At 45.0% G+C, this 16,202-nt stretch overlaps 1 protein-coding gene and 1 long non-coding RNA gene across 7 annotated transcripts in view; both read left to right on the top strand.

Annotated features, from left to right (window-relative positions):
* The window catches only part of usp25 (ubiquitin specific peptidase 25), a 32,426-nt gene extending 17,654 nt beyond the window's left edge, over nucleotides 1–14,772 (top strand). For 2 of the 6 annotated variants that reach the window (XM_052046226.1, XM_052046225.1), the window contains exons 20-26: nucleotides 450–545; nucleotides 6,350–6,528; nucleotides 7,736–7,814; nucleotides 7,909–7,988; nucleotides 8,283–8,406; nucleotides 9,771–9,963; nucleotides 12,828–13,398. In XM_052046226.1, the coding sequence (XP_051902186.1) occupies nucleotides 450–545; nucleotides 6,350–6,528; nucleotides 7,736–7,814; nucleotides 7,909–7,988; nucleotides 8,283–8,406; nucleotides 9,771–9,963; nucleotides 12,828–13,132 (1,056 nt within the window). In that variant the 3' untranslated portion in view covers nucleotides 13,133–13,398. Of the gene's footprint in view, nucleotides 1–449; nucleotides 546–6,349; nucleotides 6,529–7,735; nucleotides 7,815–7,908; nucleotides 7,989–8,282; nucleotides 8,407–9,770; nucleotides 9,964–12,827; nucleotides 13,399–13,922 lie in introns of those variants that run through there. The other 4 variants (XM_052046229.1, XM_052046227.1, XM_052046228.1 and 1 more) reach the window with 3 other exon arrangements.
* Nucleotides 9,970–12,145, top strand: LOC127587846 (uncharacterized). Its single transcript, XR_007958882.1, has 2 exons — nucleotides 9,970–10,159; nucleotides 10,242–12,145. It is a non-coding gene; the product is annotated as an uncharacterized LOC127587846 (long non-coding RNA).
* Nucleotides 14,773–16,202: the final 1,430 nt, after the last annotated feature.

Here is a 16,202-nt window from a genome sequence, read left to right as displayed (position 1 = left end):
GTCTATGGACGCTAAGGAAACCCCTCCCCTCCACTCCCAATGGCCAATCAAATTGCAGCCTTTGTGAATGGCAATTCACAATTCATTACATGACGATTATATTCCAAATACAATTAATCTTTCAGCCCCATTTTTCATATCACTGCATCTTGTGTGCGCAATTGTGGTCAACAGTCATCCTGACCATCAAACCCAGCCGTCGTGGCCGTCTTGTTTTTTTTTTTGTTTTTTTTTTGCACATGATCCCAATGAGGAATACGATATGAACTGTGAAACGGCTCTGTTCCTCAAGGATGTTTCACTTCAATGAATGCATGAGCTGCTGAGTGACGTCCATCTGGCATGTCTGTGTTTTAGCATTTCAGATTGAATAACTCGGCGATTGCCCGCACTTGTTCTATCACAAGTGCCTATTATTTTGTTTAATGCAGTTCCTGCTTCCCGGGCAGGCAATGATGACCCCAAACATGCAAGGTGTAATTATGGCTATTGGCAAATCCAGCAGCGTTTATGAAAAGAATGGGCCCGAGGCAGCCTTTTTTAAGGTACTGTCTTTCGCTCACCTCTTGCATTCCCTCTCCACCCACTTCCACCTTTTTTCCATGTAAATCAGTGCGTTTGTACATTCCAGTGGTTACTCTTTGAAACTCAAAGTGAGTTGATCATTTATCAGGGTTTTCTTTTTAACAAGTTCTGTCTCGTGTCTGGGGCTTTATGCCCCTGGCAGGGTCACCCGTGACAAACAGGTCCTAGGTGAGGGACCAGACAAAGCACGGCTCACAAAGCCCCTTATGAAAAATAAAATCGATGGTCCTCAGTTTCCCTTGCCTGGACGCGGGTCACCGGGGCCCCCCTCTGGAGCCAGGCCTGGAGGTGGGGCTCTTTGGCGAGCGCCTGGTGGCCGGGCTTACACCCATGGGGCCCGGCCGGGCTCAGCCCGAAGAGGCAACGTGGACCCCCCTTCTCATGGTCTCACCACCCGTGGGAGGGGTCAAAGGGGTCGGGTGCAATGCGAGCTGGGCGGCAGCCAAAGGCGGGGACCCTGGCGGTCCGATCCTCGGCTGCAGAAGCTAGCTCTTGGGACATGGAATGTCACCTCTCTGGCAGGGAAGGAGCCCGAACTGGTGTGTGAGGCAGAGAAGTTCCGGCTGGATATAGTCGGACTTGCCTCCACACACAGCCTAGGTTCTGGTACCAGTCCTCTCGAGAGGGGTTGGACTCTCTTTCACTCTGGAGTTGCTCACGGTGAGAGGCGCAGAGCAGGTGTGGGCATATTTATTGCCCCCCGGCTCAGTGCCTGTACATTTTGGTTCACACCGGTGGACGAGAGGGTTGCATCCCTCCGCCTGCGGGTGGGGGGACGGATACTGACTGTTGTTTGTGCATATGCACCAAACAGCAGCTCAGCATACCCACCCTTTTTGGAGTCCTTGGAGGGTGTGCTGGAGAGTACTCCTGCTGGGGACTCCCTTGTTCTACTGGGGGACTTCAATGCTCACGTGGGCAATGACAGTGAGACCTGGAGGGGCGTGATTGGGAGGAACGGCCCCCCCGATCAGAACTCGAGTGGTGTTTTGTTATTGGACTTCTGTGCTCGTCACGGACTGTCCATAACGAACACCTTGTTCAAACATAAGGGTGTCCACATGTGCACTTGGCACCAGGACACCCTAGGCCGTAGTTCGATGATCGACCTTGTGGTCGTGTCATCGGATTTGCGGCCGCATGTTCTGGACACTCGGGTGAAGAGAGGGGCGGAGCTGTCAACTGATCACCACCTGGTGGTGAGTAGGCTCTGATGGTGGGGGAAGATGCCGGTCCGTCCTGGCAGACCCAAACGTATTGTGAGGGTTTGTTGGGAGCGTCTGGCGGAATCCCCTGTCAGAAGGAGTTTCAACTCCCACCTCCGACAGAGCTTTTCCCATGTTCCGGGGGAGACGGGGGACATTGAGTCCGAGTGGACCATGTTCCGTGCCTCTATTGTTGAGGCGGCCAATCTGAGTTGTGGCCGTAAGGTGGTTGGTGCCTGTCGTGGCGGCAACCCTCGTACTCGCTGGTGGACACCAGCAGTAAGGGATGCCGTCAAGCTGAAGAAGGAGTCTTATCGAGCCTTTATGGCCTGTGGGACCCCAGAGGCAGCTGACGGGTACCGACTGGCCAAGCGGAACGCAGCTTTGGTGGTTGCCGAGGCAAAAACCCGAGCATGGGAAGAGTTCGGTGAGGCCATGGAAGCCGACTTCCGGACGGCTTCGAGGAAATTCTGGTCCACCATCCGACGTCTAGGGAGGGGGAAGCAGTGCACCACGAACACTGTGTACAGTGGGGATGGGGTGCTGCTGACTTCGACTCGGGACGTTGTGAACCGGTGGGCAGAGTACTTCGAAGACCTCTTCAACTCCACCAACATGCCTTCCTTGGAGGAAGCAGAGCCTGGGGACTCTGAGGTGGGCTCTCCTATCTCTGTGGTTGAAGTCACCGATGTGGTTAAAAAGCTCCTCGGTGGCAAGGCCCCAGGGGTGGATGAGATCCGCCCGGAGTTCCTCAAGGTTCTGGATGTTGTGGGGCTGTCCTGGTTGACACGCCTCTGCAACATCGCGTGGTCAACGGGGAGAGTGCCTCTGGATTGGCAGACCGGGGTGGTAGTCCCTCTTTTTAAAAAGGGGGACCGTAGGGTGTGTTCCAACTACAGAGGGATCACACTCCTCAGCCTCCCTGGTAAGGTCTATTCAGGGGTGCTGGAGAGGAGGGTCCGTCAGGAAGTCGAGCCTCAGATTGAAGAGGAACAGTGTGGTTTTCGTCCCGGCCGTGGAACAGTGGACTAGCTCTACACCCTTAGCAGGGTTCTCGAAGGTATGTGGGAATTCGCCCAACCAGTCTACATGTGTTTTGTGGACTTGGAGAAGGCGTTTGACCGTGTCCCTCGGGGAGTTCTGTTGGATGCTTCGTGGGTATGGAGTACCGAACCCCCTGATACGGGCTGTTCGGTCACTATACCACCGATGTCAGAGTTTGGTTCGCATTGCCGGCAGTAAGTCGGAATCGTTTCCAGTGAGGGTAGGACTCCGCCAAGGCTGCCCTTTGTCACCGATTCTGTTCATAACCTTCATGGACAGAATCTCTAGGCGCAGCCGAAGCGTTGAGGGGGTCAGTTTTGGTGGCCTCAGTATTGCATCCCTGCTTTTTGCAGATGATGTGGTGCTGTTGGCTCCTTCAAACAGGGCTCTCCAACTCTCACTGGAGCGTTTCGCAGCCGAGTGTGAAGCAGTTGGGATGAAAATCAGCACCTCCAAATCTGAAACCATGGTCCTCAGTAGGAAAAGGGTGGAGTGCCCCCTCCGGGTCGGGGGGGAGATCTTGCCCCAAGTGGAGGAGTTTAAGTATCTTGGGGTCTTGTTCACGAGTGAGGGCAGGAGGGAGCGAGAGATCGACAGGCGGATCGGTGCAGCGTCTGCTGTGATGCGGACGTTGTATCGGTCTGTCGTGGTGAAGAAGGAGCTGAGCCAAAGGGCGAAGCTCTCAATTTACCTGTCGATCTACGTTCCAACCCTCATCTATGGTCACGAGCTATGGGTCGTGACCGAAAGAACGAGATCCCGGATACAAGCGGCCGAAATGAGTTTTCTCCGCAGGGTGTCCGGGCTCTCCCTTCGAGATAAGGTGAGAAGCTCGGTCATCCGGGAGGGGCTCCGAGTCGAGCCGCATCTCCTCCACATCGAGAGGAGCCAGATGAGGTGGCTTGGGCATCTGATTCGGATGCCTCCTGAACGCCTCCCTGGTGAGGTGTTCCGGGCATGTCCCACCGGGAGGAGACCCCGAGGAAGACCCAGGACACGCTGGAGAGACTATGTCACCCAGCTGGCCTGGGAACGCCTCGGGATCCCCCGGGGAGAGCTGGAAGAAGTAGCTAGGGAGAGGGAAGTCTGGGCTTCCCTGCTAAAGCTGTTGCCCCCGCGACCCGGCCCCGGATAAGTGGTAGAAGATGGATGGATGTATGGATGTCTCGTGATATATTAATCGGCAGCTATCTAAGCATAATTTCTTTTAAAAGTTCAAATGTCTATTGTACAACATGCCTGTTTGGCACGTTTTCAAGTACCGGGATGCTACGCTACAGCTAACTTCATGCTTTGACTCCACACTATAATATCACAGCTCTTTGAGTTCAACGTTTGTGTCTGAGGGCCAGATTTACATTGCGGGTCTATAGCACAATTGGAATTTATTTGCTCATTTGGATATGGAAACGTGATGTAGTGGTTAACTACACTCAAATTTGGCTAGGAGATTTTTTTTATACTGTTAGCCACATTCGCGAAGAGGTTTCATGACCCAGTGTCAAAACCATGATTTAGCGTGTGTGTGTGTCAGAGTAGGCACCTTTTGGCCAGCTTTGCTGGTTTTGCACATCTTGGAATTTTCAGCTTTATGATGTGGTTGATTCTTAATGACCCGGGATTGACTTTTGTGTTTAGCAAGGGTCAATAGCTTTGAATTTCCTGGCTTTTTCGTGTGTTGGAGATCATTTGATTTTGAACGCGTTTCCACACTTTTTATTGGTCCTGTATATCTATCATATACACGAACTGTATTAGGCTTTTCGTAGTCTTCACAATTACCGTATTTCAATAACTGGTTGTTACTCGGACTGCATTTAAAGATTTGATTAATTGAATCGATTTTCCTTTTCATCGATATTAATATTGCTTCATAAAACCTTAAATCCATCTTTTTACTCCATCATCCCATGTGACTTCTCTCGTCAAGTAAGATCTCATCGATACACAAGAGTAACATGGCAGATGCACTGAAATTGGTGCCAACAAGCTTGAAGGCAAATGAAAGTTTTGGGGTTTAAAAAAAAGCAAAACAAAAAAAAAACCCAATGAATTGGACCAGTTCAAAATGGTATGCAAGATTTGTGAAGAACAAGTGAGGTGTTGTGGAAATAAAATTAATCTTCAAAACTATTTAACAAGTCACCACACAGCGCAAACATTGGGTCGCATTTGGTCGCATCGGGTTCAAAGCTTCGCACATATTTTTTACTACTGCACCAACTTAGGGCAGGGTGTGACTACGATTTGCAGCATTGCTTCTTCAGAGAATTTCTTCTCATTTGAAAGTGAAATTGGTGCTGTGTGAAATCCTTCACTGAATTGAAAGTCAAACAGAGTTAATCGAATTGAATTGATATTAGACATCTGAAATGCGGTCTGTAGATTCATACTGATTGTCATGGCCAATAAGGAATGGCTGTTTTTTTTTCGCTTTTTCTGAATGGAAATGTGATAAAATTACAGACAAGTCATTGTCTTTTGCTTGCTTATTTGTCTATACTGTTCAGGCTGGGTTGATTTAACATTCAACTATTTGCCATATTGATGCTGATGAACTTGAACTCGTGTGCACTTTGGCATTGAAGGGTGAAGCCGTTCATGACTGATATTTTTGCTTGTTTTATCATTGAGTCATTTCCTGGAGAGATCTCAAAAGTGTGAATGCAGTTGATGCAAGGTAGCCAAGGATCTCGACGGGAGGTTTTTTGCCAAGAGGAACATCGTATTGACCTCTGAACATCTGAGAAAGGAATGTGCCTCATTCACGCCCACAAAATAAAAGCCATTGCTGTCGAAGGGGGTCAATGCAGAAACTATACCAAGAACTGGGGAATCTCTTGTAAACCTTTGATCTGGCTCATTTTTCCATGATGATTATAACCCTTTCATGCACTCTGTCACCTGATAACATGATAAGCTGTCCACTATAGTAACCACTGTCCCTCAAAGGGTTAAAAAAAACGGAAACGTGTCTGACCACAAATGGCTTCACACTTATCAGAAAAGTTTTTATTTGCAGTGCAGAGAGTACTATTCACATTTTTGGGGGGTAGGGGGAATCAACTAAAAAGAATTATTGAGAAAAAAAATCTGCTTGTGTACGCACAATCGTATACTGTATCGAAATAGTTTTCTTAAATCCATATTAATGAGAGATTTGATTCTAATTTGAGGTCTGTATTTCATTTATTATGACCAAGGCATTAACAATGCATCATCAAAGAGAGAAAGGCATTTCCAAAACGTTGGATCAAGTCCATTAAAAAAATAATAACAATTAATACGAGATCCGTGTGGGATTGCCTGAAGATGAAATTGACCAAAATGCGGACACAGGAGGTTTCTGATATCCAGATTGAGCCACTTGGGAGCGAAACGAAAAAAAGGAATAGTGCCACTTGAATATGGAGTCTAAATCCACCTTAAGAAACCTGTTGAATAAGATGTATTGTTATATGTATGTACTGTATATATATATATATATATATGTATGTCATTGTTTTTCTGCTCAGGCTCTCAAGCTAGAGTATGCGCGACTTGTGAGGTTTGCCCAAGAAGACACTCCCCCGGAGAAGGACTACAGACTTCAGCACGTCATTGTCTACTTCCTCCAGAACCAAGCACCCAAGAGGATCCTTGAGAGGACTCTGCTCACTCAGTTTGCTGACCGCAACCTGGCATTTGATGAGAGGTACACAACACACAATAACAACAAAAAACTTTATTCCAAATATGCTGAACCAAGTTTTGTGCTCGCCGTACTATTTTTAGTTTTCGAAAATACAGTATAGGGCATTGCATTTGGGAGCTTCCACTGTAGATTGAAGTTCAGAATATTCCTGAAACCTTTCATGCACCCCGAAAACATGATAACAGGGTTCCCACGGGTCCGTAAAGTTCATAAGAATCCATAAAAAAAGAAGTTGTAAAATAATGTTCTTAATTGTCCTTCATTTTCAGGGAAAGCTTCTAAAATCAATAAAAATCCGTAACATTTTATTTTTATTATAAAATAAATTGAAATTTGAGAATGTATTTTATTTGAAAATGAATTCATTTTTTTTTCATTTTCCTCCCTATATAGGTAGAAAAATGAAAGTTTTACGTACATTATGTCAAATAAAGTGTTAGCTGATTGCCCCTAAAAATAAAGATGTGCCCTTCCTTTGGCAGCAATGATTTGAACAACAGCTCAGTGATATGTGGCTTTCTGTTCATTAAATCCAACGTTTATCCCCTGCTCAATGGAGAAAAAGTTCTTAAAAAGGGCTAAATTAAGTTACATGTTGTGCACAAACAAACAAAAAAAACACGACTTGGGTTTACTTTTACTGAACCCGCATGCTTGGATTTTGTCACTGAATGATGCTTATGCAGTATCCTAGAAATGGGCAGCAGGGGGTAGCAGACACTTGTAGTGTCACACTCAGCCGGTCTGTTGTACAAGCAGAGAAAGATTCCACATGAACAGTGCTTAACTCTTGTCCTTCAACCTTAAGTTGATGCGTGAATCTAAAAAGACACGTTGTATTCCCCTTCCACATTTGCTGATACCAGTTCTAGGCTGTTCTTGATCCTACTTCTGTGCGTTGTTTCTCCCGATGCCGCCTTCTTAAATCTCGCTTCCAGTGCTCGTTGGCCTCTCTCCAAATTCCTGAGTGAAAAATTGATTTCTCACCTCTCTATTTTGAGCACGATAATTAGATTTATGTCCGCATGTGGCCTCGATAGGAGCCTCCAGAGGAGTGTTTCACTTTTCCTCTCCGCACTAAAGAGTGATTCATTAGGCCAAGTTATGGCCCAGGGGCCGGCTAGACCGTTTCATCTCCTGACAATGACTCACCATCAAAGCTGATGCCAGTTTGTTCTTACGGCTTTCCTTCCTCCACGCCCAACAGATGCAAAAGCATTATGAATGTGGCACGTGCAAAACTGGAGCTAATTACGCCTGAGGAGGTCAACCTGGATGAATATGAGGTCAGCTGGGGTTTCCTTTATCGAGCATTACATTCCTTTCAGACATCATATCTCAATGAGTTGCTCTTTTGTAATCAGTATTTTACCAACACAGGTATGGCATCAGGACTATAGGAACTTCCGGGAAACAACCATGTTCATGATAACTGGTTTGGAGCTCTTCCACAAGACAAAGTATGGTCACACACAAACAGATTATCATTATTATTATTGTTATTTTTATGTTGAAAAAAAATACATAATGCATTGATACCTACTTATAAATAGTACAAAAAATGCAATTTTTTTTCTTACTCCACACATGAAATAAGTTGAATGTCACCTGCAGAGGGCAGCAAATTAAAAGACAGTGCACAGGCATTCACTGTTATTTCAAATTATGTGCTTTTTTTTTGTTTGTAAATGTATTCTCGTTGCAACCATGACATTGTTCGGCAAACCTTTGACTGAATGTTGCTTCCTATTCAGCTACGTGGAGGCGTTGATCTATCTGATATACTCATACCAGTACAACAAAGAGCTTTTGTCGAAGGGGCTGTACAGAGGACATGATGAGGAGTTCCTTGGTCATTTTCGTCGCGATTGTTTGCTGGTGAGTTCAAATGTGCAATAAAATGCTCGGTTGCTCTCTGCAAGATTTTGCTTTGGAACAGGAACCTTTGTGTTCAGTTTGCAATCCTACTCCCGTCTTTGTAATTCCCATTTATGGCAGGATTCTTCTCCTCTCGGTGACTCGGCAAAACTAATATGACCAGCACACTTCCTCTGAATTGAACAGTTGTACTATAATCAGGTTGCTTCTGATAGGACACGACTTTCATTTGCCCACTCAATATTCCACTCAAAAGGGTTTTCATCGGAAAGCTGACAATGAAAAGCCCCCCTACGCCCCGCCCCGCCACTCCTTTTTAAAAATGTCATTCCCACTGAGCTTTACGGGCCGTGGGCCCAGTTAGAGCCGGTGGTATTTTAGTGTGCGATCGGCCTCGAGCTGATCTTTAGTAGCCTGCACTCAGTAACCTTACGCCAGCGTTGTGCTCGTAATGTAATCATTGGAGTGGGAATAGGAAGCAAGAGGGCCAGTGAGTGTAAACACATTAGCATGTCCTCAACTAACCTCAAATTTTGGCTGCGTGCAGCCACATCGGTCATCTCAGATCTCCGTCCAGAACCCCTGGCTCAGCTGTTTATCTCCTGCTCTTGTTTTAATTGAAAACACTGCCAACATTGAGATAGTTTAATTCACTTTGTTGTTTTGTGTGTCCAACCTTGAATCTCTGGACAGCAATCTTTTTTTTTAAAGGGAACACCCCCACCTTCTCAGAGTAGGAGGTCACAGAGTTTGTTTGAGCAAGTTTTTGTCCAAGCACAGTGTGAGAATTCTGTCTCCTCCGTAAGCTCCACTGGCTCTATACTAAGAAATTAATGATGAACGGTGGGCGTTCTGCTCACATGGCAAGAAGACCAGTTGTGTTCTGTTGACAGCTATGAAACAAATTTAGAATTATCCCACTGGCAAAGTGAGATCGTTGAATTAACACACTGGCAATGTCTCAATATGTGCGCCTTCGTTAACACGCAATGATGTATCATACATTCGCCAATCCCATTTTGCCATTGGATGATTTCTCAAAGAGCTGTGAGTCGGATGTGCTAAAGTCTTCTCCTGTGCCTCATTGAGTACAAAGTTATGATGTGTGCAACTGCACAAGCAGACACAAAAAAAATCTGAAGTAAAAATTGATTCTTATTGAAATTTCTGCTAACCCGCACCCAATCAGAATGTTTTGTATTGAGGAAAAAGTCAAACGTATACATTGCGATGTCTGATCAGCAAAAAAAAAAAAAAAAAAGACTACCTGTACAAATTCCGAGGCTCATTTATTTGACATATCCAGCAGCTTATTTCTCGTACAGTCTGTTTTTCACTGCAATGGTATGTAATGTGTTCCATAGAAATTAAATGAGCAAGCAGCTGCCATGTTTGAGTCGGGAGAAGAATCAGAGGTGATCACTGGTTTGGGAATCATGAACGAGTTGGTGGTGCCCTGCATCCCCTTGCTGCTGGTTCACGACACAGAGGGGGACCTGCTCGCAGTGGAAGACATGAGGAACCGTTGGTGCTCCTATCTGGGACAGGAAATGGAATGTGAGTTTGCGACCAAAAACAACATAACAGCTTCTTTCAGTATTTACTAAATTGGTCATTGATTAAGTGCTGGCATGCAACCATGACAGTTTACGGCGATTAGCCAAATACGCTGTTCTTGTCTTAGTTGTTATTCAATCATACTACACGGATGGACGTTTTTTTTTTTTAATTAAAGAACAAAAATCCAAAAATGGTCACTAAAATGACTCGCACCTGAAGTGAGTGGAATTTATAAAGAAACATTTTGAAAGCCGAAAACTGGAGCTTTTGTCAAGTCACATCAGCTCCGCAGGAGGTTTACGGATACAAAAATTAAAGAGCACTGTACCGACTGTGAAACATGGAAAGGAACGTTAGCTATTTTATCGGGACGCTTTTGCTATATTCCCCACAATGGTGTCTAAAGTATGTGCGGGACACAGTGACAAGCAACCATCACTAATCAAGGCTTTCAAGGGTGAATCATGCTGGCCATGCTAGAAAGCTTGACTAATCACTCAACAGTAGTCGCGATTAGTCAATTCTTCTGATCAGATGCAAATCACGACATTGTAACCACCAAACAGCTGCTCTTCCGACCATCACAGACGGGAATACAAGACAGCAGGAGAAGTAATCAATTAAGCAATATCACACGAGTGGCCGTTATGATGCGCCACATATATCAGATGGAGGGAACTCAGATTCCTCGAGATCCTTGTCCTGCCTGTTTTAGATCCCTCCCACCTCCCAACACACGTAATTCCAATGATCAATGACCATTTCAGGTTTCTTAAGAGCATGCTGATGAGTCGATCATTTGAATCATATGTGTTGAAGTAGATCAGCGGTGCCCAACCCTTTTTTGACCAAAGATCTGCTTTTCGATCAACTAACCTCCCGCGATCGACCCGTTACCGCACACGCACGCACGCACTCACACACGCATGCCCCGATGAGCAACAGCCATAATGGCTTCTAAGATGAACAAAACAGAAAAAAAGTAGACACAAGCGTTTATGGGTCTGTGAAAAGGAAATCACCTTGACGCGGAGGCATGGGACTCACTTTTGCAGCGTGTTAACATCTGGTGTTGCAGGTCGTCACTGAAGGTTAAACATGACCATGTCGTCATGGCTTTGGCTGTGGTTGTTGCCACCAGACCGCAAAGCCGAGTGCCAAAGCCAATTCTCGAAAGTGCTTTTAATTTTTTTTACACCAGGTGACTTGTAAGTTTAACTATGATTTGTTTATTTCATGTTATTTGGCTCCGTCAACACCTTGTTTTGCAAACAATGACATTAGTCACAAAGTCGGCCTTTGGTGCGACGGACCTCACCAAAGCATTTGGGTCAATATATAAGAATAATAAAAAACAAAAACAAATGAAGCTTCTTTTACTGTTTCATTTTCACTGAGCTACTTGGAGGATTAGTCCACTTCACTGTGGGGTATTAGGTTATATCCGTGGGTGACAACTAGGGTTCCATTGAATGTTTGGCCAGAGAAAATCAAAAAGTACCCAATAGTACAGTTTCAGTTTTCTCACTGAAACAATAAGGCCAAAATTGAATGTTGTGATCACGCAAGCACGTGGCAAAGGCCTGTGGAACCGAGTGAAGATGTTGCCTTGAGAAAGGGAAATACGCCCACGGGCAAAATTCCTCCGCCGCGCCTCTGGACATTGATCCGGAAGGAAAAGGCTGCCTGTGTATATGCGCATCACTTGGAAGGAACAAAAGCGCTTGCATTGAGACGACTTTCACTTTTCATGCAGGGCATGATGCCCAATTGGGATTTGATGTTCAATGCAATCTTGTTATTTACTCATCCACGTTACGTTGACAAATGTAACTTGTATTGTGAACGGAATGGGACCGGAAAATGACACGCAATGCGCACAGATAACGAAGTTCACGTGGCACAGTGTTTGCAGAAGTAACTATGGTCTCACTTTTTGGGGCTTATTTCGGTTCTTTATTTGCAACTTCCTGAGTCCTCGCTTAAGTGCTTGTGTGTAAGCGCCTCGGGATGGGAGATTATGGGGGAAAAAAAATTATCATGACAGTTTTTTTATTGATGTAGAAATTCTGATTAAGTTGGCAATAAGTCAACGAAATATTAATAGCGATACAGTGATCCTCGCTATATCACGCTTCATTTATTGCGGCTTCACTCCATTGCATTTTTTTCTCCACAGTACTATATTCAGAAAAAAATGCCAAATGACTCAGAGGTTTTGTACATGATTGATTCCCGGCGCGATGTCAATCAATGACAGCACGAGTGGCTTCATCCCGTGAGCTGATTGGCTGCGCATATTCGGCAGCACCGCCCAGTACCTCCCTTGTTTACTCTCTGATCAGTGTCTCGTCACCTGTTGACTCTCTGATCAGTGTCTCTTCACACTGTGTTGTTTGCTGTGCGTGGCAGAGTGAGAGAGACACTGTGTTGTTTGCTGTGAGAGAGAGAGAGAGAGAGAGAGAGAGAGAGAGAGAGAGAGAGAGAGAGAGAGAGAGAGAGAGAGAGAGAGAGAGAGAGAGAGAGAGAGAGAGAGAGAGAGAGAGAGAGAGAGAGAGAGAGAGAGAGAGAGAGAGAGAGAGAGAGAGAGAGAGAGAGAGAGAGAGAGAGAGAGAGAGAGAGAGAGAGAGAGAGAGAGAGAGAGAGAGAGAGAGAGAGAGAGAGAGAGAGAGAGAGAGAGAGAGAGAGAGAGAGAGAGAGAGAGAGAGAGAGAGAGAGAGAGAGAGAGAGAGAGAGAGAGAAGAGAGAGAGAGAGAGAGAGAGAGAGAGAGAGAGAGAGAGAGAGAGAGAGAGAGAGAGAGAGAGAGAGAGAGAAGAATGGGAGCTAACCCTCCTTTGTGCATTTTCACTTATCGCTGCAGGGTCCCGGGCCCCATTAGCAAGTAAAGGACAATATATAAAAATAAACACCTGCTGTTCATGCTGTGTGCTCCTTGGCCTCTTAGGGGCAGTGTGGTGCAGGCAAGTCGCTACTGTACACACATTCAGATTAAAAAAAGAACGAACGTTGCTCTATCAACAGAATTTATTTTTCATGTTTTATTTATACAACACATTTAAAATACAGCAAACACTGTCCAAAGCACTACTCATACCAAAGATAACACTGACAATAAAAAATAAATACATATTAAAAACAATCAGTAAGATGCAAATGTCCTGCTAAGCTCAAGTTTAAATTCCATCGCAAATAGTTGAAGCAGAGTGATTGTTCAGAAGAAACTCATTCCAAAATGTCGGTCCTGCGGCCACCTCTGGTTTTCAGCCTTAAGCAGGGACAGGTTTACAAAAACTGGTCACATGACCGCAGGACTCTGACTGGCGCATCCACCAACACATTTCAGTATACAGGAGATAGACCATTCAGAGATGTGACCACAAAAAAAAAAAGTCCATCCATGCCTCCCTTTTCACAATCGTCACTATGTTCTTGCGTAACGTTAATATTGTAAAATGTTTACATGAAATTAAGATATAGGACGGGTCAGTTCAGATTTTAGTGATCGATAGCCAAGTATGTCATCTTTCATTTTCTTCTATTGTCAAGAACTTGAACGACTTAAACAAAAATCACAAAGTTTTGCTACATGTTATGACTCTTTCCCTTTAAAAAGTAGGGGCGTGGATACTCCAGGCAAATAGAATTTCCGATTGTGTTAAGCAGTAATAATAAAGTCAGCCGTTGGATTGCACTTAACAGCACTGGGCAATTGTTATCAGTTTGAGCCAGCAAAAGCTTGTTCTGGCTAATGTTCAGGAAAGGCTGACTTTTATCATGCAGGCCCATACACTGGAGACTTTTACTGTCTGTTTGTGCAACGCGCTGCCACTTATGATATCATAGTCCAAATATTTGCTCATTTGATGTCTGTGTTCTGAGGTCTAAATGAGGATGCAAAGGCCATCCACTCAATCGTGTCGTTATCTTTCTCTGTCTGGCTATTTTCTTTTGATAGCCAACCTCCAAGAAAAGCTGACGGACTTCCTCCCCAAGTTACTGGACTGCTCGACGGAGATCAAAAGCTTCCACGACCCCCCGAAGGTGCCCGCCTACTCCACCTTGGAGTTGTGCGAAAGATTCGGCCGCATCATGACCACCCTCTGCAAGGTGGCCAACCATGGGAGATGAGCTCCGCGGATGAGCCCGCCACTTCTCCCCTTTTATCCCAGGCTCGACCCTGGGCTTAAATCCCATGGACCTCTCTTAACCCATGCCTTCTTTTAGAAATCCAAGGCTCACTTGCTTTCTAGCTCTTATTCCTCTGTTACTCTTTTGCTGCTACAGGTTTTATCATGACAGGATATTATGTCACTCATTTTACGCAAAAACAACAGAGGAAGTGTCGTGGGAAAAAGGACGGTAGCGGGACACAAAGGCTTCTCTGCGGCTAAAAGCCGAGCACATTCAGCATCAGCTTTGCGAGACAAAGACAAAATAAGTTTGGGGGTGTTCATAGTTTACAAGTGTTGTCTCCTGTTTCAATTTAAGCTTCCCCAAACTGAGCAACAAACCTCCTAAAGCATCTGTCGCTGCGTGAAAAGGTTTGTTTGCCCCCGCTGCTCTGCCTCCAGTTTGGTACAGTATTACTACATTTTGTTTCATTTTTCTAAGGAAGAAAACCTTCGGATTTAAAGAAAACCAGGTTTATCAGCGGATCCGTAACTCTAATGGCCCTCATGTCTTTGTGGGCTGCTCCAGGATGAGTTGGTTTAAGTGCTGTGGTTGGCAGCCATGGACTTTGTGTGGCTTGTTAATAAATCCATAGAATAAAATTTTATTTATGGCCCTTTTAGGCCAAATAAGTAGACGTGTTGTGATTTTGTGTATGGGGAGGTAGAGGTTGTTTATTAGGTTTAAAATTTTTTTTTGAATTTCAGTAATCATTGAGGACAAGTGTGTTTTTAAAATGCACTGAATTTAGGATATTTATTAACCATGAAAACGGGTGACTTGGTTAAATCAGTCCTACGAGCATCACTTTGTGAGCGCTAAGTAAAAGGTAACAGCTGACAAATGTTGGCACCCGAAAAATCAATCTGATCAATCGACTGAAACACAACAGTATATTTTTGGGATCCTTTCGGAAAAATCAGTCTTCAAGACAACTCTCAAGCTAATTAATACCTGAGACAATATGGCAGCCATGTTACACCTAATTTTCCATGCCTCTAAACATTCACACAAACTCCCTGAGCATTCCTTGGAGCACGGTCCATGTTTGCTTCGGGCATCCAAATGACTAGCTACAGCCCTGGACCGATCCAGCCAAAGTGTGCTCAATCACGGCTCGTGCATTGATGACATGAAGCCACTCGGAGCTGCGAGAGCTCCTGTGAATTGCACAACACATTGACAATCAACAATACATCTTGGCAGGCATGGCGGCAGGATTTTTTTTTTCCTCTCTTGAGGCTAAGAGGGGGCCTCACTGATATGTGGCACGTCTGAGAAAATAAATCGATGTTCACGACTTCACTTATTTGAGAGGTTCTCTTTTTTTTTTCAAATAGAAGTATAATACACAATAGTGGTGCGTGGTAGAGACGTGTATTCAGTATAAGAATTAAGTATGTGTTTGCCCTAAGATAAAGACTAGGATCCAATGTCTTTTTTCCCCCTTCCATTCGCATGCTGCTCAGTGTGACAGAAATGCCCAGATTGCATGCTCCCATCACCTCACTGTTTCACATTTTTATTATGGAATGCTTGTTTCATACTATTTTGAAGCCTGCACACGTATGAGCTGCGGCAGATGCTCCTTCAGGAGTTGGACCATGCTCTTGTTTACCCCCCTGAGAGACTAGGGAAGGCTTAGCTATCCATTGCTGAGATGGACTGCAAGTTAACTCCAACCTTAGGGCCATTCAGAAATTAACCACTGTGCGCTCAGAAATAATTTATTCTCGATCAGTATCGGGACACTTCCCCACTCTGTTTTTTGAGAATTGGTGAGATGGTGAGTCGACTGTGCAAATGGTGGACAGCGCCGTGTGTCCAATTGGCGTGTTGTCAAACACATCTACCCAACCATATTTGTTAATTTGCAAGCTCTTGGAGTAACTTCAGCCCTGATTTATTTAGTTGTTTATTTTAATATAAGGAGCAATGCATGTTTCGCGTGCGCTCAGAAATAATTTATTCTCGATCAGTATCGGGACACTTCCCCACTCTGTTTTTTGAGAATTGGTGAGATGGTGAGTCGACTGTGCAAATGGTGGACAGCGCCGTGTGTCCA

Source organism: Hippocampus zosterae, chromosome 16, assembly GCF_025434085.1.
Source record: "Hippocampus zosterae strain Florida chromosome 16, ASM2543408v3, whole genome shotgun sequence".
Taxonomy (NCBI): Eukaryota; Metazoa; Chordata; class Actinopteri; order Syngnathiformes; family Syngnathidae; genus Hippocampus; species Hippocampus zosterae.
This window is presented reverse-complemented; position numbering and strand designations above follow the sequence as displayed.